Source organism: Paroedura picta, chromosome 2 (genome assembly GCF_049243985.1).
Source record: "Paroedura picta isolate Pp20150507F chromosome 2, Ppicta_v3.0, whole genome shotgun sequence".
Classification (NCBI taxonomy): Eukaryota; Metazoa; Chordata; class Lepidosauria; order Squamata; family Gekkonidae; genus Paroedura; species Paroedura picta.
Genome location: NC_135370.1, coordinates 31,545,767 through 31,569,904, shown reverse-complemented (window position 1 = coordinate 31,569,904; position 24,138 = coordinate 31,545,767). Strand labels below are relative to the sequence as shown.

Here is a 24,138-nt window from a genome sequence, read left to right as displayed (position 1 = left end):
CTAACTCCCAGCCTCCCTTCCTTTTCCCAGCGGGAGAGGCTCCATGCTGATGTATCAATCTTACTGTAAGTGTCCTTGCGGAGACAACTCAAAGTCTCAACAAAGTGCCAACTGCTTAGTTAAGATTCCGGGCCATCTGGTCGCCTGGGAATCAACCCACACCTTTGGTGTCCTCTCGCTCTCCCGCCAAAATGCCTATGTACCCCCTCCCTTATGTGGTGGGCTCTATATCTGCCCTGAGTGTCCCTTTGTACTTCGTTATTATCAAGATCTTTGCTTAGGAAGATTTTGGTTTGCCTTAGCGTTCTGTAGACTCTGTTTAATAAAGCTCTCTTCAACTGGCTGTTGGATTACGGATGTGCCTTTATCTTGGACTCTGCAGGCTGGGCTCAGCCTAATTCCTGACACCTTGAACAGAATAATCATCCTTGTGGGGCAATGCAAGCGAGTTTCTCCAAGTAAAGAAACCATACTAACATGCGGCATCCTTGGTTAATACTGGTTGAGAAGCATCGCTGGGCGGTCCAATTCCTGCTCTGTTTTCCGCACTGACGCGGAATTCATATTCATTTCCTTCTAAGAGTCCCGTCACTTTGCACCTCAGATCCGACACTGGTTTCTTTGTCACTCTGACCCATCTCACGGCTTTCTTTTCTCTTCTTTCCAGATAGTAGCCTGTGATCTCACTACCGCCATCATCGGTCGGCCGTTTCCAGTTAACTGTAACAGAGCTTTTGGTAACGTTTGAAACTTCCGGTTTCCCCGGGGGACCAGGAGGACCTAAGATGGAGGAAAAAATATATATATTTTAAAACAAAACCCTTAGATTGTTATACACTGGAGCAAATCCATATTAAAATCTGTTCACTTTTCTGCTTACCAAATCTGTCCACCATTTTAACTGGTTCTGATTGCGATGGTTCTCCCTTGCCATACTGGTTCACAGCCGAAACGCGGAAGATGTATTCGTTTCCTTGAATAAGTTTAGAAACGACGTGCCTGCAGGATTCAATGTTTTCAGAGACCAATGTCCATAGCAGTCGGCTAGTTTCTCTCTTTTCAAGTACGTAAGACTTTATTGGTGATCCGCCGTCTTCTGCAGGAGGTGTCCAGGTGAGAGTAGCCTTTTCAGCCGAGACATTGCTGACTTCAACAGGTCCTGGGGGGCCTGGAATGTCTAAAACTTTGACATGCACATGCTCTTGCTTTGTGCCAAACGGGTTGGTTGCAGTGATGGTGTATTCGCCCGAATCTTTCCTCGCTGCATATTTTATAGTAAGCGTCGAAGAAGTTGGAGTTGATTCAATGTGTATCGTCTCCGAAATCTTAAAGTCTTTTCCTGCTTTGGACCACGCTGAAGTTGGAAGAGGTTTGCCGAGGATGCTAATGGCAGACATTGCAATGGTATCTCCTGCTTTAACAGTCAGGCCTTCTTTGATGGCAGGATCAATAACAATTGTTGGTGCCTCTGTAAAAGAAAACGATCCCGTCTTTTAGAATATAGAAGTGGAAAACAAAACATCTAAGCATCCATTTAATCCAATCAAGGGTCCGTGGACCCCTGGGGATCCATGGGAATTTTAGAGGGGGTCTGTAACCTCTCACCTCCTGCCTTAATGGACTCGGCCACAAGCCAGGAAACCAGTCACTTCCTTTGCTCCCCCTTCCAAGCATTAGTGAATTCTTTTGTTGTTTCTGCTCCCAGGAATGTATGAAGCCTGCACGCCTACTCCCATCTTCAATCGCCTCCTGTCTCTCCCTACCCCAGACCTCCTTGAGCCTGCCTGTTAACATGGGTTGTGATGTCACTTCCAGTGACATGACCCTTCCAGGGGTGTGGCCAGCTGACATAACTTAACGGGGCTCTTCAAAGCCTGAAAAATTATTTCAGGGGCTCCTTCATGGTCAAAAGGTTGTAAAAGACGGATTTAAGCAAATGTACAGTGTATTTTGTATGGCACACGTACCGTATTCATCCTTGCATATAATAGCTCCTGTCGTTTCTGATGGAGGACTGATGGCTCCAGCCGTATTCTTCGCTCTAATTCTAAATTCATATTTCGAACCTTCCATAAGATCTGTCACTGTAAATGCACATTCTTGAACGTTCACATGATTTGCCTTCATCCAGGACTTGGCGGGTAGATCACGCTTCTCTACTATGTAGCCAATTAATTTGTGGCCACCATCATACTTTGGTTCTGTCCAGATCAGTGTCACTGAACTTCGAGTCACACTGATGACTTCAGGTTTTCCGGGAGGATCTGAAACAGGACAGCATAAGAGGTGAGGAAAAAGGAATGGTAAGAGTAGGAGAACTCTTGAAAAGTTCTTTCTTCTCTTTCAGGAGCTTACCAATTGGGTCTAAGGCCACCACTGGTTCGGACGGCAGGCTTGGTTTACCAACTCCAGCTAGATTGATCGCCATCACTCTGAATTCATATTCCAGACCTTCAGTTAATCCTGCTACCCTAAAGTCTTTCATCTTTAGTGGAGTCTTGTTTGCCCGTTTCCATAAAATGCTGTTTCTTTCTTTGTATTCAATGTGATAACCTATGAAAGCAAGCAAGCATTCAGAGAAATACAGATGCCCTATCAATATCAAGTCTCTATGGTTCTGGTAAACTTTTTAACCATTAATTCTGTTTTTGTATCTCCTTTTTGAGATTTGTCCAGATGGGTGTATAGCATTGTAACAACACACACTTCAGAATTATTCATATCTTCCTTCTAGCAGTGGCTCACAGAAAGCCACATCTGCAAATACAACCAACCTGGAGAACTGCACGTCTAACTACGTGCTCACTGCACCCTCCCATCTAAAACAGATTCAAGAAGATACAAAATTCAATCTTTCACTATAACCTTTTTTAATTACCAGAGGACCTCGAAGCATGTCTAGTGGTCTCCATTTACAGTTGCTGCATCTTGTATTTCTGGCGTACGGGGACGTTAGACGTATAAGGCAAAACAGTGTGCAGGCTTTCAAGTTCTCCAGAACTCTTAGATCAGGGGTAGTCAACCTGTGATCCTCCAGATGTTCATGGACTACAATTCCCATGAGCCCCTGCCAGCGTTTGCATGGACTACAATTCATGGGAATTGTAGTCCATGAACATCTGGAGGACCACAGGTTGACTACCCCTGTCTTAGATGGATGTTAAAACATAAACACTCATATTAAAAGTACTTACCAGGTTGAATTCTGCTGCTGCAGGAAACAGCCTGGTTAGAATGTGTTAAGTGGGAACTTCCAGCCAACCAGAACCCTCATCTGACCATACCTATTTTTCTAAAGCATGACGCAAGTGCCATACGAGGGCACTGTGCTTCAAAGAGCCACATGTGGCTTCCAAGCCAATGAATAAGTATCATCTGCTGTAACCTCATCAAGTATCACAATTTAATTAGGGTGGTTGATGGGATTGTTGATTTTATTGTTTTGGGGTTTTATGGGGTTGTTCCCCGTTTTATCTGTAAGCTACCCCAAGCCAATATTTTCGGGAGAGGCGGGATATAAATCGAATACAAATACAGAAATTTATTTATTAAATTTTTTGGCCGCCCCTCTCCAAAAATATCTTGGGGCAGCTTATGACAGAAGGACAAATCTCATACGGTAGAACGATAAAACATTAAAATCCGAAAAATTAGTCTCCATAAAAATTATTCATTAATTCAATCACTTAAAATATCCATCACTTAAAAACATCACTTAAAATAGGCTGCCTAAGGAGGTGGTGAGCTCCCCCTCACTGGCAGTGTTCAAGCACAGGTTGGATACACACTTCTCTTGGATGCTTTAGGATGCTTAGGGCTGATCCTGCGTTGAGCAGGGCGTTGGACTAGATGGCCTGTATGGCCCCTTCCAACTCTATGATTCTATCCATGGGCCTGATGTTATAGCAGTCTGAAATACAGGTAGTTGGCCCGACCTAGATGGTGGAGAGGGGCCCAGAAAAACCTGAACGAGGGATTAATCTTAATCTTAAGCATCATGGACTTCAAAAGAAATACCTGTGATTGGTGAGCCACCTGTCTTCTTTGGATCGGTCCATACTAGAGATACAGCGTCATGCCTAACTTCAACAATTTTGGGTGGTGGTGGAGCATCGGGAACATCTAGAAAATGGAACGAATACAAAAGAGTATTAGAAGAAACCCGAAATAACAACATGTTTCTAAAAAGAAACGCATTGCTTTAGACTTACCAAATGGATGTCTTGCAATGACAGGGTCAGACTTAAGGCCTTCACCTACTCCGTATTTATTTTCCGCACTGACCCTGAATGTATATTCGTTGCCTTCGTGAAGTCTTGTGACTCTGAATGTAGTCTTCTGGACAGCAGATGCACACGTCACCCACTTATTGTTCACATTGTCTCTCTTTTCCAGGATGTAGTTGGTGATTTCCGAACCGCCGTCATCTTTTGGAGGGCCCCATTTTAACGTCATAGCTTCCGCTGTAACCTCATCAAACTTCACCGGCCCTGTTGGTATTCCAGGTTTGCCAACCACTTTCATAGAAATAGTGCCTTCTTTACTCCCAGCAACATTCTTCAGTGTGATGGTGTATTTTCCCGCATCGTCTTTATGACAATCGCGCACAAGGAGTGTAGTGTTTACCGCGGTCGCTTCAAATGCAACTCTTCCCGATACGGTAAGAACTTGGTCTTCACCTTTTTTCCATGTCACCGCTGGTGCTGGCTTGCCTTTAATTGGGATCTTCAGGCGGAAAGAGCTTCCTTCTCTGGCTAAGTAACACAGGCCTGGCAGGTCTCTTAAATCAAGGTCAGGTGCCACTGTAAAACAAAATATGCATCGTATACAGTGAATGTAGGCCGAGAAAGTTCTATTTGCCAAGCGAAGAAAAATAACGTGCCCAGTAAATACGAGAATGTAGGCGTGTACTTACCAACATCGTCCCTTGCTACCACTGCAATTTCATTAGGGGTTCCATACCCAGCTTCATTTTGTGCTCTCACTCTGAAAAGGTATTCTTTCCCCTCTTTCAAGTCTCTTGCTGAATACTGAAGATTTTTAGACCTCATGACTTCTTGCCACTGATTTTCACCAACCATAAGCTCAACACTATATAAATTGATACGACTTCCACCATCACTAATGGGTTTTTTCCATGATAAATTACAAGATGATTTGGTGACGGCCAATGCCTTTAAGTCCACAACCGGCCCAGGTGTTTCTAGGAGGGAAGAAAAAAAAATGGATAAGCTTCGACATAAAACCAGGCCTTTAATAGCTCGATTGGACAAAATTATGCACTTTTCTCACCAGAAGCTTTAACAGCATCACGAGTCTCACATGGGTCCCCAATGCCGTATTCGTTCTCAGCCAAAACCCTGAAGAAGTAAGATTTCCCTTCTTCCAAGTTAGAGATCCTGAAACTTGTTTTTGGACACTCCGTAGATACTGTAGACCACGATTTCCTTTCTGCGTCCCGTTTTTCAACTATATAGTTCTTCACTGGACTCCCACCGTCAATTAAAGGAGGTTCCCATGAAATGTAGGCGGAATCTTTAGATGCTTCCTTTACAACCAGATTAACTGGTGGCCCAGGAGTATCTGCATGAACACAAGATTAATCAATGGCTGCTTGGTCATGCCGGACAAATGTTGAAACACAAGTTGTGTGCTAATGCTAAATTCTTATCTGACATGATAGTTGCCAATCGTGAGATTGTTGAGATCCGTGGGGACTTTGGAAAACGCATCATGTTAGTTCTGCGAGGTGTAATACTCAGTTTGATATCGAGTGCTACTACTTAAAAAAAACCCAGCTATGGCAAATTTGCTGCCAGTTACACTTCAACTACTCCCCAATAGCCGCCTCTGCTTTTTACAGAAACAGGAAAGAATTTCAACTTTTGATAGCTCAAAAGGAACACGACCCTTCAATGAGGAAATGGTCACAACTACTTGTAGTGGCAAAGAATAAAAACAGCAAGTCATTCTGGGCCTTAGAAGCTGGCGTTAAGAATTCACCTAGCATATCCTCCATTCCTATTATTCTGGCTCAGAAATGGGAGAAATATTACATCAGCGTTTCTAACGACACAATAGCCCTTGAACCACTTGAGAAATATATTAATACTATTGGATGTACATTTCTCTTAAAGCCATTTGTGCAATAATGGTCACACTTACCAAGTACTTTGACGACAATGGTATATTCCTTTTTGCCACAGCTGTTCTCCAGAGATAGGACGTATTTTCCAGCATCGTACTTATTTACATTTTCACAGCGAAGGAAAGTGTCAAAATCAGTGGACTTGATGTCCAATCCTGCCCTGTCTTTTATGTTGGCACCCACTTTAGACCAAGAAATCTTTGGAGATGGACGACCTCTCACTGGGACATAAATCCTCATTGTGACTCCAGCACGTAAGATAAGAGCTTTCCGCAGTTCAGCATCCAGCTCTCCCTCGGGTGGAACTGAATAATAAAAAAAAAATGCATACATTCAGTAACGCACTTTAAAGCATAATTGAAAAAATAGAAGAAAAAGAAACAGTTTCAATGTCTGGAGAAGGATACGAAAAGAAAAAGAAATGTGCAAAGGAGAGAAATTAAACAGGAATGTAAGTTATATTTAATGAGGGGAGGGGAGAGAGAGAGAGAGAGAGAGAGAGAGAGAGAGAGAGAGAGAGATCTCCCCAGAAGACAATTTTTGACTCCTCTCTCAGTGGTTCAAGATGGCGGCTGCTGAGGAGCATGTCTGATGGTAGGCTCTCAATTATATTTTACAAAACCCAGATATTGTAGGGCAAATAGAAGCATAACTGTCTGACTTACTCTCATGTGGAGACTTTTATCTGGTGTCCTTGCTGAGGAGAGCTCCAGTTGTTTATTTGGACTCCTCTCTCAATTGTGACCTTTCATGCCAACTCAGTGAGACTCTGGCAGTTACCTATATGTTTTCTGAGCTAAAATTCTCAGACCAGAATCTATTGCCTTGCTGAGCATTCTACTGCTCGCCAAATTAAGGTCCTTGCTGGGGTCTAATTATCTAGTTTATTAACAAGGAAATGGTGCTAATGTTGCCTTAAGAACCCATGACGTCTTTCCCCCCCTGACAAGTCACAGCTGACTTATGGTGACACAGGAAGGTTTTCAAGGCCAGAGACATTCAGAGGTGGTTAGCTATTGCCTGCCTCTGCATTGTGACCACAGTACTCCTTGGTGGCCTCCCATCCAAGAACTAACCAGGGCAAACCTTGCTTAGCTTCCAAGATCTGATGAGATTGAACTAGCCTGAGCTATCCAGGCATGACACCTTCAAAACTCCATGAAGGAATGGTCACTTTCTTCCTTCATTAAATGCTCAGCTATAGGGAAATTTAGAATACTTACAGAGTGACTGGCATGAGAAGCACTGCACCCTATAATGAAGGAATGGGGCAGCATGGTGTGCTCACCACTTTTGCTCAGCAACAAATGCCAGAATCTATGACTTAGACAATGGTTTATGGACCAGGACAGGGACACAAAGATCTATAATGTACATGGTTCCAGAGAGGGCCACAAGGTTCCTTCAATCCAGCCTAGTAAATCTTCTAAACTGCCCCCTTAATCTGCATTTCAACCAGCAAGGCCATTTCTTTCCAGGATGCTTACTTAAAATGTCTTTGGCAAGATGCTTGTCCGGCACATCGCTTGGGTCACTGTATCCGATCTTATTAACAGCATAAATGCGGAACTGGTATTCTGTCCCCTCCGTGAGCCCTGTCACAACATAACTGGTGTCCGGCAGGTTCTTTGGCAAATTGCACCTGACCCAGTTTTCTGTGTCGGCTCGTTTCACTTCAACCAGATAACCAATAATTGGGCTTCCACCATCATAGGCTGGCTTGGACCAAGACAGGCTTATGGAACTACGGGTGGTGTCAACCACTTTGGGGAATGCTGGCGGGCCAGGAGGATCTGAGAATGGAAGAAACAGGAAGTTACACAGTGTATAACTTTAAGTTGCCAAAAGCACTCGGACCCACTCACTCACATTGACCCCCACCCATGCTACATATAGACAAAGGAACATATATTCATTTAACTTACACTGAGGATCACGTGCGTATACAGCCTTGGATGGCCCGCTGGGTTTGCCTAGTCCAGCTTTATTCATAGCGGTCACTCTGTACTCGTATTCTGTTCCTTCCTGTAGTCCGGTAGCCTTTATGGTTCTTTCAATGACAGGCTTCCTGTTCACTTTCGTCCAATTAACAGCCTTCGTTTCACGTTTTTCAACGGTATATCCAGTTATAGGGGAGCCACCATCATCTGCAGGAGCTTTCCAGCTTACCGTCATGAAGTCTTTAGTTACGTTACTGATTATAGGTGGCTCGCAAGGTCCAGGTACATCTGCAAGTAATGGTTTGAAATTTACTTTTATATCCTTCGGCTTACACAAACAGCCGAGAAAGCACAAATGAGCACCAACTTGTTTGAACAAAGCTCTCCCGTTTTGTTGGACACGTGAGCACTCCTGGAATTTGGAGAGCAGGTAGTGGGTGTGATAATAAAATAGATGTTATGAGAGGGCCAATCACCAAATAGCTGCCATGGGGGGCTAGGTATAATCACAGAACATCAGGAGGTTCCACAGACCCTTAGGAGGTTCCAAGCCAAGTATCCTCCTATGATGAAGGCAATAGTTTCCTAAAGACACAAGAATAATCCTTCCTGGGTCCATCTGGAGCATTTCTTACTCCAGTAAAATGGAAGAAAGTCAGGACTGGCTGTTTGCCTTGAAGAAGAAACATGTGGGTGTCATGAAACACACTGGCAGACACCATGACAACCATGGACGCCATGCTGGAGATCAAAGGTTTAGAAGATGCTAGTGAGAGCAACTTACCATATGGGTTTTTAGCCACTGCTGAATCAGTCAAGATGGGGTCTCCCACTCCATATTTATTTTCAGCGCAAATGCGGAACTGGTATTCATGCCCTTCAATCAGTTTCTCCACACTGCTGCTGGTGATCGGAACATTGGCAGTGACCAGAGCCCAGTTGGGCCTGCTTGTTTCCCGTTTGTCAATAATGTAATTAGTAATGTCTGACCCTCCATCTTCAAGTGGCGGCTCCCAAGACAGCATCGCCCGATCTGTGTACATGTTTGTGATCTTAACTGAAGCGGGCGGACCAGGTTTGTCTGGAAGAGCAAAAGAAGATTGTGAAGAAAAGTCTCATTTCTGGATACATTTTTTTAGAAGTTGGAACGTGGCTGCTTCAATGAACCTTTAACTTACCGAGGACTTTCAGCTTAATGGTCGCTGACTTGGAGCCACTTGAATTCTCAGCTGTAATGGTGTAATCGCCCGTCTGCTTTCTGTTTACACTGAAGAGTTCCACAGTCGACAGGTTTCTCTTCTGAGTGATCTTGATACCTTCCGCTGGTGTCAGGACCTCTCCCTCTTTCTTCCAAGTAATACTTGGCATAGGCTTCCCAAACACATTAGCCTCGAGACAAACATTTGTCCCGGCTTTCACCGTCAGCAAAGATTTCATGCTTACGCCGAGCTCTATTTTTGGTGGTACTGAAAGGCAACAACCACAACAAAAGAGATTGAGACAATTGCAAAGAGCACGTCTCAACGAGAAGGATAAATAAATAAATAAATTAATTAATAAATTAATAAATTAATAATAATAATAATAATAATAATAATAATAATAATAATAATAATAATAATAATAATAGTTTTTAGATTTATTTCCCACCACTTCCTGACCGGCTCGTGGCAGGTTACAACGTCTTATAAAATCCCCATCAAAACACCCATTAAAAGACATCAAAGAAACCCAACATGGCGGCAAACCCAATCCCACCCCCCACTACTAGAGGGGTAGAGAAGGAGTATTAGCAGTGGCTAATTTAATGCTTAATAGTAACAACCTTCAGCGAATATGTCCCTTACCATTTTCTGCGTGAACAGTCACTGGATCGGAAGGTTCGGAAGGCCAGCTTATGTTGACGGCTGTCTTCGCGATTGCTCTAAACTGGTACTGGGCATTTTCCTCCAAACCGGTTGCCGTGTATTCCTCTTGGGGTATTTGGTGGGGGGTGGTATTGCAACGGACCCATTTATCGCCGGGCAACTTACAGGCTTCAACGTAATAGCCAATGAGTTTGCTGCCGCCATCATGTTTGGGTCTTGTCCAGACAAGAGATACAGCATTCTTAGCGACATCAATGACTTCAGGTTTACCGGGAGGATCTAAAAACAAATGGGGTCGAATTTACTCTTGCGGTTGGGGCATCTGACAGATGCGACTTCAAATGCAATGAACGTACAGGATGCCTTTTCTCTGACAGGCAAGTAAAGCGAGTCTACAGTATACACTATCAATGAGCATGCGCTGTTGATGAATGTACACTGAATTGCCAAGGAAAATTTTAAAAGGGAGAAGGATTAAGAAAAATAATCATCCAATTAGTAATATTTAAAGGGCATATGCCAAGGAAGCACGTTTGTCCTCAAGCAGGGCCAGATCTTTCTCCATCCTGGCCTCCACCTGGTGGAATGAGATCCCTGAAGAAGTCCAGGGCCTACAAAATGCAGCTCATCCACCAGGCATTTGGTTGAGGTCAACTGAAGCATCAACATCTACTGGAGCCCTAGAGCCCTCCTCCCACACGGACATGCCCATTAAACAAACAAAAGGGCAATTGTGAACTGACCAACCTATGGGATTCAGTTTACTGTTAAGGTTTCATTTAGAACAGGGGTAGTCAACCGGTGGTCCTCCAGATGTCCATGGACTACAATTCCCATGAGCCCCTGCCAGCATTTGCTGGCAGGGGCTCATGGGAATTGTAGTCCATGGACATCTGGAGGACCACCGGTTGACTACCCCTGATTTAGAAGATATCGTTATCACTAGATGTTATTGTCTTTACTGTTGCTCCTGTTATCATTATCAGACGTTATTATTGAACCAGGCTGTACCTGTATTACGATTCCTACGTTCTCAGACTCACAAGGGGAGGGAGGTATAGAAATATAATAAATACATAAAATTGGCTATTAACATTTGCACGCCACTCCTTGAATACAAAGGCTTTGCTTACCGACTGGGATTCTCGCGGTAACAAAATCAGTGGGTTTGCTAGGCTTGCTCGCTCCGGCTTTGTTCAGAGCGTAGATTCTAAATGTGTACTCAAGGCCTTCAATTAAGTTTGCGCATGGGTATTCTGTGGATCGCACAAGTGTATCATTGGCTTTCACCCACAGGATACTGTTTCTTTCTTTCCGTTCAATGAGATAGCCGGTTATTGGACTGCCTCCATCGCTGTCTGGCCTATCCCAGGCCACGAAAATGCAGTCTTTGTTCACCTTGGTAACGCGTGCATTCTTCGGTTCGCTAGGAACATCTGCAGGGAAAGACACGAGGAAAAGAATATCACCTCATCTGCTTAACGCAGCCTTTCTCGACTTTTTTTTTACTATTGAGAAACCCCTAAAGCATTCTTCAGGCTTTGAGAAACCCCAGAAGTGGCGCAATCGTTCAGAATATGGTTGGGAAGAAGAGCTGTGTAAACACCCACCTGGGGCCCCTTCCCTCCCCCTCCAGGCCTATCATTGGCCATTTGGGGGGGGGGAACAGGTCAACATGACCATATATGGTCCTATCAACAGATAGATAGGTAGGTAGGTAGGTAGGTAGATGATAGATAGATAGATAGATAGATAGATAGATAGATAGATAGATAGATAGATAGATAGATAGATAGATAGATAGATAGATAGATAGATAGATAGATAGATAGATAGATAGATATAGATAGCTCCCACCCATTCAGGAAACTCTTCCTGAGCCAGGTTTCTTGAAACCTGGTTGAGAAAGCCTGGCTTAACATTAAAACAGTGGTTCTCAACCTGGGGGTCAAACAACCCTTTCACAGGGGTTGCGGCAGGGTAAGCAGCTTGGCCAGAGGGGCTCCATCCACAAAACAGCCTTGCGGGGAAGATCGAACTGTCTGGAGCAGCCGAAAAGGGTGAGATAGGCACGGTGGGACAAGAGGCAGAACTGAACTGAGAAACCTTGGAAAAAAACAATTCATATACAATCGAGAGCAATGGTTCTTCATGCCATTGGTCAGTTTCAGTTTAATTTCTGTGCAAGAACAGTGGCATAATTTTACGGTTGGGGGTCACCCCAACAGGAGGAACTGCATTCAAGGGTCGCGGCATTAGGAAGGTTGAGAACCACTGCACTAGAGAAATTTAAACAAGGATGGTAGCATGAGTTGGGCTAGACTTACCAAATGGGAACCTTGCGGTCATTTTATCCGACGTCAGCGGCTCAGAAATGCCAAACCGATTTTCAGCCCTAACCCGGAACATGTATTCTTGTCCAGGGGTGAGTTTTCCAATTCTGCAGCTAGTCTTTGTCACAGAAGCAACGGCTGTGATCCAGTCTCCTCGGCTGACGTCGCACTTCTCAACCACATAGTTGGTGATGTTACTCCCACCGTCTTCAAGAGGCATATGCCAATTCAAGGTGCACGTATCGGCATCTATGTCAGCAATGTCAAAGGGTGGCTGTGGCGGACCTGGGATGTCTATAGAAAAAGGCAAATGAAATGTATCAGACAATGGTCACCGGGAGATATGTCGAAAACCCACACCTTGAGAATCGATCACAGGAGAGGAAAACCGAACGCACCCATTACGATAACTCTGATCTTCTGCGTTGCGACCCCAGAACTGTTTTCAGCAGTGACACTGTAATAATCGCTGTCTTTCCTAGTGACGTCCTTAATAATGAGAACAGACATGCCGTCCGCTTTATGCACGGCCAGGCGGCTGGAGGTCATGACATCTGTCTCGGCTCTCATCCACTTGCAAGACGGGTGAGGTTTCCCGTATATGTGTGCTTCAATCCTCAGTTTTTGGCCAGCTTTTATGCTGATACGATCCGGCATCAGAATCTTGGGTGGCACTGCAATGGAAATCAAACAAAGGGAAACACACAGGTCACTCCAAAGAAAAGCCAATAGCCCATGTGACTGGGTATCGGAAGTATTTAGCCAATAGCATGGCTGATCTAGAGATAATTGTAGCTTCGGGTTTCTACGGTGCAGATTTCCTGAACTCAAACCACATGCATTGTTTCGGAATTAAAATGCAAAGGGGTGGAAGCAGCATAGGATTAAAGGGCCTTTATTCGAGAAGAAGCAGCGATCAAAAGAGCTGTTTTTCTAAACCCCACTTTCCACTACCAAAGCAGCCGACAGACATTTTCCCCTTCCTCTCCCCACAACTGATGCCCAGTGAGGGAGATGGGGCTGAGAGAGCTCTGAGAGAACGGGGACAGGCCCAAGGTCACCCAGCATGCGAAGGAGTGGGGAATCAAACCTGGCTCTCCAGATTAGAGGCCGCTGGCTCTAATTACACCACGCTGGCTCTTTCCCTTTTTTCCCCCATTTCGATCACAAAGAGCATTAAAGAGGATGAACGTTATATTTTTTTTACAGGCAACCACAGCACTGGAGAAAACTATGAACCATTTCAATCGGTGCTGCTGGCAGCCTATGGGGAGGGGAGGCCCTGAGCTCCTTGGAAGGATGATGGGAGAATACAATGTGATAGACAGAGCAGAACTAGTGCTACATCCCGCGGAGCATCTTTGGTGGTCTCTGTGTTTTATTGCTTGGGTTTTTAAATTGTTTTATGGGAATTTTATTGGGGTTTTTCTGGACATGGTTATCCGCCACGAGCCTTCACGGGAGTGGCGGGCTAAAAATGTAATATTAATTAATTAATTAATTAATCAAATAAGTACAGAACGATAAAAAGGTTTAGCTCATTTTTTACCAAATCACCCAAAAAAAACCCTGGCCCTCAGGAGTCATATTCCTCATAACTTTGACTGATAATAATTTTGTTCCTTTGACTTTTGCCTTGTATATATAGATATTTCATTCGACAGAGCAAACATTTAATTAAAATTACGTTTGCCTGTTTCTCCAGACTCAGGGAATTGGACTGTATTTTAAAATCGCAAGGAACATTAAATTAGACATCAGCGTGCTCCTGCTGGATGTGGGCAATGCAAGCAAAGTGCCATCAGAATGCCGCCCTGCAAGGATTTCTACTGGATGGAGACAACCATTTACACTTTGGGGGGGGGGGGGGACAACACACACACTGGAAACCACAGGAACTTCAAGAGGCAATGAATTGGTATATAAAACAGCTTTTAGACTCGGTTATACTGCAGTCCTGTGTAGAATTACTTCAGTCTCAGCCTACTCAAACCAGTGGGCTTAAAATGGAGTGATTCTGCCTGAGGACTACCCCGCTAGACACAAGATCAGCCTTTCTCAGCTTTTTAACCATTGTGAAGCCCCTGAAACATTCTTCAGGCTTTGAGAAACCCCAGAAGTGGCGCGATCGTGCAGAATATGGTTGGGAAGCATAGCTGTGTACACGCCCACCTAGGGTCCCTCCCTTTCCCACCCCCTCCAGGCCCATCAGTGGCCATTTTGGGAGAAAGGGGTGGGTCAACATGACCATATACGGTCATATCACCTGATAAATGTTTAACATGTTTTTAAAATATATTAAAATGAATTAATTCCCACCCATTCGAGAAACCCTTCCAGGGCCGTGAGGAAACCCCAGGGTTTCACAAAACCCTGGTTGAGAAGGAATTTATGTGGCAACAAGCAGGTGTAAATGTTTTTTAAAGCTGTGACACAAACAGCTGGATATAGCTATAACTGCATAACAATCATTTTGGTGAATAAGGAAATATATTTGAATAATACTAGTGATAATAAGTAGCTACTTACTGAGCTGTTCTTTAACTTCAAATATGCCCTCTGTTTCTCTCGGTAAGCTTACTCCGACAGCGTTTCTAGCGGCCACTCTAAATTTATACTTCTTTCCTTCCTTCAGCCCAGCGACGACGATATGGAGATCTTTAACAATAGAGTACTGGGTCCAGTGATCCTCAGCCTGACCCTCTTGTTGGTATCCAATAATGTACCCATCAATTTTAGAACCACCATCCCGCAGGGGGGGCAGCCATCCTAAAGTTGCACTGTTCTTTGTGATTTCCGTCACTTCGAGTTTCCTTGGAGGGTCGGGTTCACCTTTAGAACAAAACAGGCAAGCACATCAAAACATTTACATATTCAGTTTCAACAGTGCCCACCCTTCCCCTCTGGAATGGTTTGTTGGGATGGTTGTTAAAATGGGATGTGTTTTGCTGCCACATCTTCTCCCCAAAGTGGGTTTTGAGTTTATTTGTACTGCTGTTTTTATGTCTGTTCAAGGGATTTTACTGGGGTTTTGTTCAGTGCTGTAACTCGCCTCGAGCCTTCGGGGGGAGGCGAGTAATAAATTGAAATAAAAATAAAAATAAAAATAAAAATAAAAATAAAAATAAAAATAAAAATAAAAATAAAAATAAAAATAAAAATAAAAATAAAAATAAAAATAAAAATAAAAATAAAAATAAAAATAAAAATAAAAATAAAAATAAAAATAAAAATAAAAATAAAAATAAAAATAAAAATAAAAATAAAAATAAAAATAAAAATAAAAATTCGCCACAACACACTGAGATGGCACTATTACTAAGATCAGGACATCATTTTGAGATTGCTTTGTAAAGGCAGACCAAATGGAGCTAGGTTTTCTTGCTCCCCCCTTCTGCTGCAGCTCGGCCACTGGGCTTCCAAACTTTTTTTTTCCAGGATAGGTGCTCAAGAACAGCATAGGAGACATAGTGGAGGCCTGCACCAGGAGGGAGGGATAGGCTTTCCATGTCTGAGTGGTTAGGAGCCACTTTCTGCCTGAAATCAAATTCCCCCCTCCCCCCGTCTCCTTAATGAATGAAAGTCACCACTCTTAATATTCCAGAATTGGTTCACCGTATTGTATTAGAAATGCCAGATTGTGCCTAAAAGTGCAGTCTTAGGAATGCAGATTTCGGAATCCCCTGAATGTTTACTTGTGTGAATCCTTTAATTTATTGGTAACAACCAAAACATGGTCACCTGATAATAAATAATGATAATTCATGATACCTAATGATAATAACTAATGATAGTTAATGCTCTTATGGGAATAGGGCAGTACAGAAATCCAATAATAAAACAAACAATTAATAATCAATAATGACAACTTAATTTTTACTAGCTCTGCCGTCTTGAAAAACTGAAAATTGGAATATGTTCGATTTTCAGAATCTATATTAACAGAGACTCACTTAGTGGATCTGTTGCTAGGATGGGCTTCGGAGTGTCTCTTGGAACCCCCGGACCATATTCATTGACGGCAGTCACTCGGAAGAAATACTCAGTACCCGGTACGAGGTTGGCAACTTTGAAGCTTGTCTTCTTTATATCACCGATAACAGTTGCCCAGGTCTTCCTATCCGCCTCACGTTTTTCCAGTATATAATGTGTAACAGGACTGCCGCCATCATTCTCTGGCGGTGTCCATGAAAGCTGACATGACATTTTTGTGACATCCGAGACACTGAACTCTGCCACTGGCCCAGGAGTATCTAGGAGAGAATATCAATCCACGTTTTAGTGTTCGGCCACGATTCAAAACGACATAGCAGCTAAACCTGTCTTTCAGTGCTTAGAGGTTCTTGAGGCAGTACTGCAGGGTCTGGTACTGAGGACTTAAGTTAGATTTGTAAAATAGCCAAAGAATCCTTCTCACAAAGAAACTCCACAAATTTCCCACTCCACTTCAGATTACCAGAGGGATGCTGTGCTCCCAATTTCCTTCCGCTTCAGCCAATTTACAACTTGCTCTGTATCTGCATTTCCCTCTAACTTAAAACAGCCCCCTTTCCTCAGCTGGTTTGTATGTTTGTCTGAGAGATAACTCCAAGCCTGATGGATAAGTTATTCAAACAGATTCTCCACCTATCAAGAAATAATCTCCCAACCGTTGGCTTGCATTGATAAAACATAAGCTATTCCTGCTGGACCATTGATTCAACAAAGGAATGGTCAAGCCAGAAGCCACGATCACATTCGCAATTCAACAATTAGGCTTTAAACCCAAACCAAAATGATTTCTCTTACTTACCTAGGACACGGACATTCACAAATACAGCCTTTTCTCCAGCAGGGTTAACAAGGGTCAAGGAATATTTGCCCGAGTCATCCCGTGTAGAATTGGGGATAACACAGAAAGCCATGGTGTCAACAAGATCGACTTGGCCCTTTCGGACCACATTATCGATCCCGACTCTCCTCCAGGTGACTCTGGGGGCTGGTCGCCCTCTAACAATGGCAAAAAGTCTTATGGGACATCCTGCTCTGACGGTGACTAACTTTCGCAGGCTTGCATCCAATTCAATCTCGGGAGGTTCTGGGGAGGGAATGACATATCAAAACATTAAAAAATATTCTTGGAAATTATAGTGGAAGAATACCAATGAATATCGACTGTGTTAATGTCAAATTACCAAGTATTTCTTTAGGAGAGACAGCTTCCTTTAGATCGGCTGGTCGGCCAAGGCCAACCTGATTTTGAGCAGCGACTCGGAATTCGTAGAGTTCCTTCTCATCCAGGCTAGTCACAGTAAATTCTGTATGGATAACTTGAGCAGCCACGTTGCATCTTTTCCATCCTTCATCAGGACCTGCTTTTTCAGTTTTGGGCCTCATTTCCACAACGTATCCAATAATTGGAGCACCGCCGTCGTAGACTGGCTTTCCCCAGCCAAGAGTTATGGATGTCTTGGTACTATCGACCACCTTGAAATTAGTGGGAGGACCAGGTGGTTCTGTAAGACAACACGGAAGCACAGAAGTAAGCATTCCAGAGATTTAGTGAAAGAGTTGTTAAATTTAAATAGAACATTAGGTGAAAGATCGTTACCTATTGGGTCCTTTGCTAAAGCTGGCTTGGATGGGAAACTTGGTTCACCGATTCCGATTTCATTTTCTGCCTTGACACGGAATTGATATTCATGTCCTGGAATGAGATCTGTAACTTTCTTGCGCCTTTCTGGGATTGCCGTTTTGGTAACAGGAACCCATCTTAACGACCGTTTCTCTTTCTTCTCCAGTATATACCCTGTGATTGATTTACCACCATCATGTTCTGGTGGATTCCAAACCACGGTCATCTCTTCTTTGCTCACTCTTGTGATTTCTGGGGGATCAGGACGGCCAGGTCTATCGTATTTTGTTTTAGCTATAATTGGCTTAGTTTCTGTTGGTGGGCCAGTGCCCATCTTATTCTCTGCACGGACTCTGAATATATACTCATTGCCTTCGACCAGATGCAGTACATGTGTGTAGTTCATAAGTACAGAGGAAGAATAGGTCGTCCAAATCATACGCTTGCTTTCACACTTCTCCAAGATGTAGTTTTGAATTTCACAACCACCATCATCTTCAGGTGGGTCCCAGTTGACTGTACACCGGTCACTTGAAACATCAGAGACTTTCAGATTTCTTACAGGTCCCGGTTTGTCCAAAACGTTTACAGTAGCATACGCTACAAAGCTACCAACTGGGTTTGTAGCAGTAATGACATATTTACCCCCATCAGTGCGCCTGGATTTTGTGAGCAGAAACTTCGATGAATCTGAAGTGGTTTCAATTTTGACCCTTGGAGATTTGGTTAGATCCGCAGCATCTTTGTCCTTTGCCCAAACGACTTCTGGTTGTGGCTTGCCCCTAAGACCTGCTTCAAGTTTAATCGAATCGCCGGCTTTCACAGTAAGTACTCCACTGAATCTGAGGTCAAGAACCGGTTTCTGAAGTTCTTCCTTCACAACAACTTCACTTGTCTTCACCCAGTCACTTTCACCTCCTTCATTCTTGGTCTGAACTCTGAACTGATACGTCTTATTTTCAACACATTTGTCAACCATGTAGTGTGTTTCCTTAATGCTGCCTTTGTGCACTCTTTCCCACTCGTCTGAATCCTTGAGTTTTCTCTCAACGTGGTAAGTTAAGTTGGGGCTTCCGCCATCATAGTCTGGCTTTCTCCATTTCAGATACACAAATGTCTTTCCGGTTTCTGCAATGTGAAGGTTTTCAGGCGGGCCTGGCCTTTCCACAGGATTAATTGCAAGGATCGGAGTCTTGGTCTCAACAGTTGGGCCTGGACCTACTTTGTTCTCCGCGCAAACACGGAAGAAATATTCGTGATTTTCCACAAGATGTGCTTTTACCAATCGCTTAGTGAGGTCTGAAGAAACAATTGACCATCCTCTCTGATTTGGCTGACGATACTCTACTATGTAATTTGTGATTTCAGAGCCACCATTATCTTCGGGGTTCTCCCAAGCCACCATACAAGAATCCTTAGTGACATAGCTGACCTTCAGGTTCTGACAAGGCCCTGGTCTGTCAAGTACATTAAGAATGGCTGATGCTTGGGCATGTCCACTGCTGTTCTTGGCTGTAATTAAGTATTTGCCATGGTCTGTTCTCACAGCGGTTTTCACTTGCAACTCTATATGAGGGAATTCATGAATGATTTCGATACGTTTATCTTTTGTTAATACTTTGCCGTCTCTAGACCATGTTATATCAGGGTCTGGCCTGCCTTTCACTTTGCCAATAATCCTTGCTGTTTGGCCTACTCGGACTGTAATTACATCACGGCAGGTCAAATCCAATTCTACTTCTGGAGGGGAGAGAATGTCTTTGGCAATTACAGTCTCTGGCAATTCTCTGGGTTCTCCCTCACCGACAATATTAGCAGCTTTTATACGGAATCTATATTCATTTCCTTCAATCAGCCCAGGTACAGTAAAGGCACACTGTCTGATGAGTTCATCTTTATTAATCCTACTCCATTGTGTGGTTCCACTTTTCTGGCATTCCACAACGTACCCCAAAATAGGGCTACCGCCATCTTTGAATGGCTTGGTCCATACTAGTTCAGCTGTTTCTCTGGTCTTATCTTTCAGTTTTGGATTAATGGGAGGACCGGGAGGACTGATAGGCCGTGATGCTTTTATAGGATCAGAAACTGGAGATGGTTTACTAAGGCCAACAATGTTTTCGGCAAAAACCCGGAATTCATACGTGTTGCCCTCAAAGAGGCCTGTAGCTCTGAACTTCAGATCAAGCACAGGGGATTTGTTGACACGAACCCACTTGCCCGATAATTCGCGGCGTTCAAGAATGTAGCCGCTGATTGGACTGCCGCCATCAGATTTCGGAATAGACCAGGTTACGGTTGCAGCATTTTCTGTAATATCATGAACTGATGGTTTCCCGGGTGGAGATGGCGGGTCAAACGCATGCTTAGCAATGGTGGGTTTGGAGTCAAGGGGCGCGCCAATGCCTATCTTATTTTCTGCGCGAACGCGGAAAATATATTCACAGCCCTTCTGTAGACGAGGAACTTTAATTCTAGTTTGGCTCGTTCCTGAACAGACCACTCCCCAAGTTTCTTTCTTTGACTCTCGCTTCTCAACAATATAGTTAATCACGGGACTGCCACCATCATCTTTAGGAGGCCGCCAAGCAATGACCATGTGTTCTGGAGTGACTTCTAGAATATCAATTGGTCCAGTTGGCGGTCCAGGAACATCCAAAACTGTTAGATGAAGAGGTACAGTTTTGCTTCCAGCTATATTAGAGACTGTTAGCAGGTATTCTCCAGTGTCTTTTCTTGTGCAGCTTTTAATAGTAAGAACAGTTGAGTAATTGTCTGTATCTATCTTGTAATTGCCTTCTGATTTAATCTCATTGTCATCAGTTACCCATTTTGCCGTGGGGACAGGAACACCTCTCATGATTGCTGGAAGTCTTACTGTGCTACCAGCTTTAACAACAAGGCCTTCTATAAGCTTAACGTCCAGTTCAACAGATGGAGGTACTGTAATAATAAAAATATATATACATAGGAATTACCATTTCAACAAGTACAATTAAGCAGTGAAAATCTAAATAACGTACAATTTATCAAACAAGTTACCTAGTTTTTCTTGACACTCTATTGGAATAGTTGTGTCCGGAAGGCTAAGCCCCACAATATTTTGGGCTTTCACACGGAATTTGTAAATCTTCCCTTGTTTTAGACCAGTAACAACACACTCTGGCACAGTGACGGTTTTGAATTTGGTCCATTCATCTGCACCTTCTTCTTGGTACTCCACCAAAAACCCAGTAATTTCAGCACCGCCGTCACGATCAGGCCAGTTCCAAACGAGAGAAACTTCTGTCTTGTCAACATCTACATGATGCAAGTTCTTTGGTGGGCCAGGAGGGTCTTACAGAAAAAAAGATAAACATAGGATTATGTTTCTGATGTATATTTCAATACGCTCATGCATACTACACAAATAAGGACCATCTCGCATTTTACAAAGCTTGTATAAAACAGAATAATGAATTGAAAGGGACTTACGAAGTGGATCTATAGCCTTAATAGGCTTGAGGCTTTCAACATAGGGACTTCGCCCATACTGGTTCTCAGCGGCGACACGGAAAAGATACTGAGTGCCTTCCATAAGATGTTTAGCTAACAGGCTATGTTTCTTAGAAGATGATGATATTGGCACCCACTGGGCGGCAGCAACATCTTTCTTTTCCACAACATAGTTGGTAATGACAGAGCCCCCGTTGTCTTCTGGTTCCTTCCATGTTAGGTAGCAAGAATCTTTTCTGACTTCGCTGACTTGTAGATTCCTAGGTGGCCCCGGTTTATCTAAAAGTATTAAATGAATACAAAAATAATTGCTTGATAAAACACTGAAGATATTAATAACTTAAATTTAGTTTTAAAATACTTGCAATTAACAGCCCTTCCCATTGCACTACTGAGCGAAGCTAAAAGTATAATAACCAAAAAAACAATAACTGGAAGTAGAATTACTTACTTCCCTTTCACTGCTGTGTTCCCACCATTTTTGTTTAATAAGTTTTAGAATCATAGAATCATAGAGTTGGAAGGGGCCAAACAGGCCATCAAGTCCAACCCCCTGCTCAACGCAGGATCAGCCAAAAGCATCCTAAAGCATCCAAGAAAAGTGTGTATCCAGCCTTTGCTTGAAGACTGCCAGTGAGGGGGAGCTCACCACCTCCTTAGGCAGCCTATTCCACTGCTGAACTACTCTGACTGTGAAAAATGTTTTCCTGATATCTAGCCTATATCGTTGTACTTGTAGTTTAAACCCATTACTGCGCGTCCTCTCCTCTGCAGCCAACGAAAACAGCATCCTGCCCTCCTCTAAGTGACAACCTTTCAAATACTTAAAGAGGGCTATTATGTCCCCTCTCAACCTCCTTTTCTCCTTTTCCAAGCAGGCAACAAAACACACAGCAAATAAGGGCGTTAAAACAATTACATCAATTACCTAGCACAAGCACTTTTACTGAAACCGTCTTTGAACCAAGCGGATTCTCCACCGTCAGAGAGTAAATGCCTCCGTCTTCATGTGCAGCGTTACGAATTTCTAGTTTGCTGCCAACTCCTGTGACCTCAATATCGGCTTTTGTTGAAACTTCCTTATCGTCTTTCTTCCAGGTCACTTTTGGGAATGGGATTCCTTTAATTACCGCGCTGAGTCTCAGTGTAGTTCCAGCTTTTATTTGTTGGTCTCGTGACATATTAGCATCCAGGATTAACTCAGGAGGCTCTGAAAAAACCAAACAAGCAAAATTCAGCTTCAGAAGACATGCACATTTGGGTAAAGTGAAGAATAAAAGGATATCATAGTCTACTTACCAAGCCTGTCCTTTACTTCCACTGGATCACGAACGTAAGCTGGTTCTGATTCTCCAGCAGCGTTGACCGCCATGACTCTGAATTTATATTTTATACCTTCTGTGAGGCCAGTGACGTTGTAGTTTGTATCAGGGCAGGAGTCTGCTGTATAGTTGGCTTTTTTCCACTCTTCGTCTCCCTCCTTTTGGTATTCAATGAGATAACCTAAAATCTTGCCGTTCCCATCATGTCGTGGGGGTTGCCAAGACAAGTGAACTGAATTTTTCGTTTTATCCACAGCTTCAGGGTTAATTGGTGGACTTGGTTTAACTATAGGGAGGAGGGACAAATTAGTTATAACAAATCTGCAAAAGATAATAACTGACCTAAAATATTATAAATAATAGAACGAGGAGAGAATATATTGTCATATCGTACCAATTGGATCTCTAGCAAAGATAGGTTTTGATGGCGGGCTGGGATCACCAATGCCAATTTCATTTTGTGCTGAAACTCGGAATTCATATTCACAGCCTTCAAGAAGATCTGGTACCCTGAACTGGGTATCTGGATAAATAGGATCTGTGGTGACTCTGGCCCATCTATTAGACATTGTTTCCTTCTTTTCCAGGATGTAAGTAGTGATTGGTTTTCCGCCGTCACGAGGTCTGTTCCAGGTAACTAAGGCTGAATTTTTGGTAACCCCCTTAATGATAGGTTGTTCTGGTGCATCAGGAACGCCTGAAGAAACAATGTTTCAAAGTTTTATAGTCAATTAAAAAAACAAACAAACAAAGCTAAAGCAGAAAATTACAGTGTGGACTTAAATATAACAAACATATCAATCCAACGAATTAGCAAGTAGATGACATACTGAATCGATCCTTGGCTTTCATTTCATCCGATAGTAGGGGATCACTCATGCCATACATATTTTCAGCATAAATTCGGATAACGTATTCTTTTCCCTCGAGTAACTTAGGGACTTTGCATGTGGTCTTGACAGTCGCCGATGTGACAGGCATCCAGAGATCTCTGTGAGCGTCTTTCTTCTCAACAATGTAATTTGTGATTGGACTGCCACCATCATCCAGGGGAGGTTTCCAAGTGATAACAAAATGATCTTTATGTACTTCATCAAAAATAACTGGGCCCACAGGCGGCTGAGGACGATCTGTTTGAACATAGTACAAATGCTTATTTGAAATGTTGATTCAAAGAACAGTGTACAGACTTGGAACACTGATTCAAACAACAATGTACAAATTCAACACCCTTTATTATCAGAAAAGCAACATATAAATGTATTGATTAAAAAAAAACCCTCTGATTCCCCCTCCCCCAAACTAAACGCAGATATAAATTAGATGTAAATGGTAACTGGTTTATAGCAATTCGGTTCATAATTGGGGAATTATAACTGATTGTTTTGATTCTTGATCTGCCAACTATTTAAGATGAA

At 43.1% G+C, this 24,138-nt stretch overlaps 1 protein-coding gene across 5 annotated transcripts in view; it reads right to left on the bottom strand.

The window, feature by feature from the left end:
- The window catches only part of TTN (titin), a 356,587-nt gene that overhangs the window by 55,431 nt on the left and 277,018 nt on the right, over nucleotides 1-24,138 (bottom strand). For all 5 annotated transcript variants that reach the window (XM_077319578.1, XM_077319579.1, XM_077319580.1 and 2 more), the window contains 28 exons: nucleotides 23,551-23,850; nucleotides 23,115-23,417; nucleotides 22,698-23,006; nucleotides 22,327-22,608; nucleotides 21,378-21,677; nucleotides 20,946-21,239; nucleotides 17,880-20,846; nucleotides 17,464-17,784; nucleotides 17,082-17,366; nucleotides 16,243-16,542; nucleotides 14,819-15,121; nucleotides 12,688-12,963; nucleotides 12,284-12,583; nucleotides 11,090-11,392; nucleotides 9,936-10,235; nucleotides 9,267-9,554; nucleotides 8,873-9,169; nucleotides 8,074-8,376; nucleotides 7,636-7,941; nucleotides 6,166-6,453; nucleotides 5,293-5,583; nucleotides 4,916-5,203; nucleotides 4,212-4,802; nucleotides 4,018-4,122; nucleotides 2,356-2,553; nucleotides 1,968-2,264; nucleotides 881-1,468; nucleotides 478-780 (listed from right to left, as the gene is read on the bottom strand). In XM_077319578.1, the coding sequence (XP_077175693.1) occupies nucleotides 478-780; nucleotides 881-1,468; nucleotides 1,968-2,264; nucleotides 2,356-2,553; nucleotides 4,018-4,122; nucleotides 4,212-4,802; nucleotides 4,916-5,203; nucleotides 5,293-5,583; nucleotides 6,166-6,453; nucleotides 7,636-7,941; nucleotides 8,074-8,376; nucleotides 8,873-9,169; nucleotides 9,267-9,554; nucleotides 9,936-10,235; nucleotides 11,090-11,392; nucleotides 12,284-12,583; nucleotides 12,688-12,963; nucleotides 14,819-15,121; nucleotides 16,243-16,542; nucleotides 17,082-17,366; nucleotides 17,464-17,784; nucleotides 17,880-20,846; nucleotides 20,946-21,239; nucleotides 21,378-21,677; nucleotides 22,327-22,608; nucleotides 22,698-23,006; nucleotides 23,115-23,417; nucleotides 23,551-23,850 (11,286 nt within the window). The remainder of the gene's footprint in view (nucleotides 1-477; nucleotides 781-880; nucleotides 1,469-1,967; nucleotides 2,265-2,355; nucleotides 2,554-4,017; nucleotides 4,123-4,211; nucleotides 4,803-4,915; nucleotides 5,204-5,292; nucleotides 5,584-6,165; nucleotides 6,454-7,635; nucleotides 7,942-8,073; nucleotides 8,377-8,872; nucleotides 9,170-9,266; nucleotides 9,555-9,935; nucleotides 10,236-11,089; nucleotides 11,393-12,283; nucleotides 12,584-12,687; nucleotides 12,964-14,818; nucleotides 15,122-16,242; nucleotides 16,543-17,081; nucleotides 17,367-17,463; nucleotides 17,785-17,879; nucleotides 20,847-20,945; nucleotides 21,240-21,377; nucleotides 21,678-22,326; nucleotides 22,609-22,697; nucleotides 23,007-23,114; nucleotides 23,418-23,550; nucleotides 23,851-24,138) is intronic.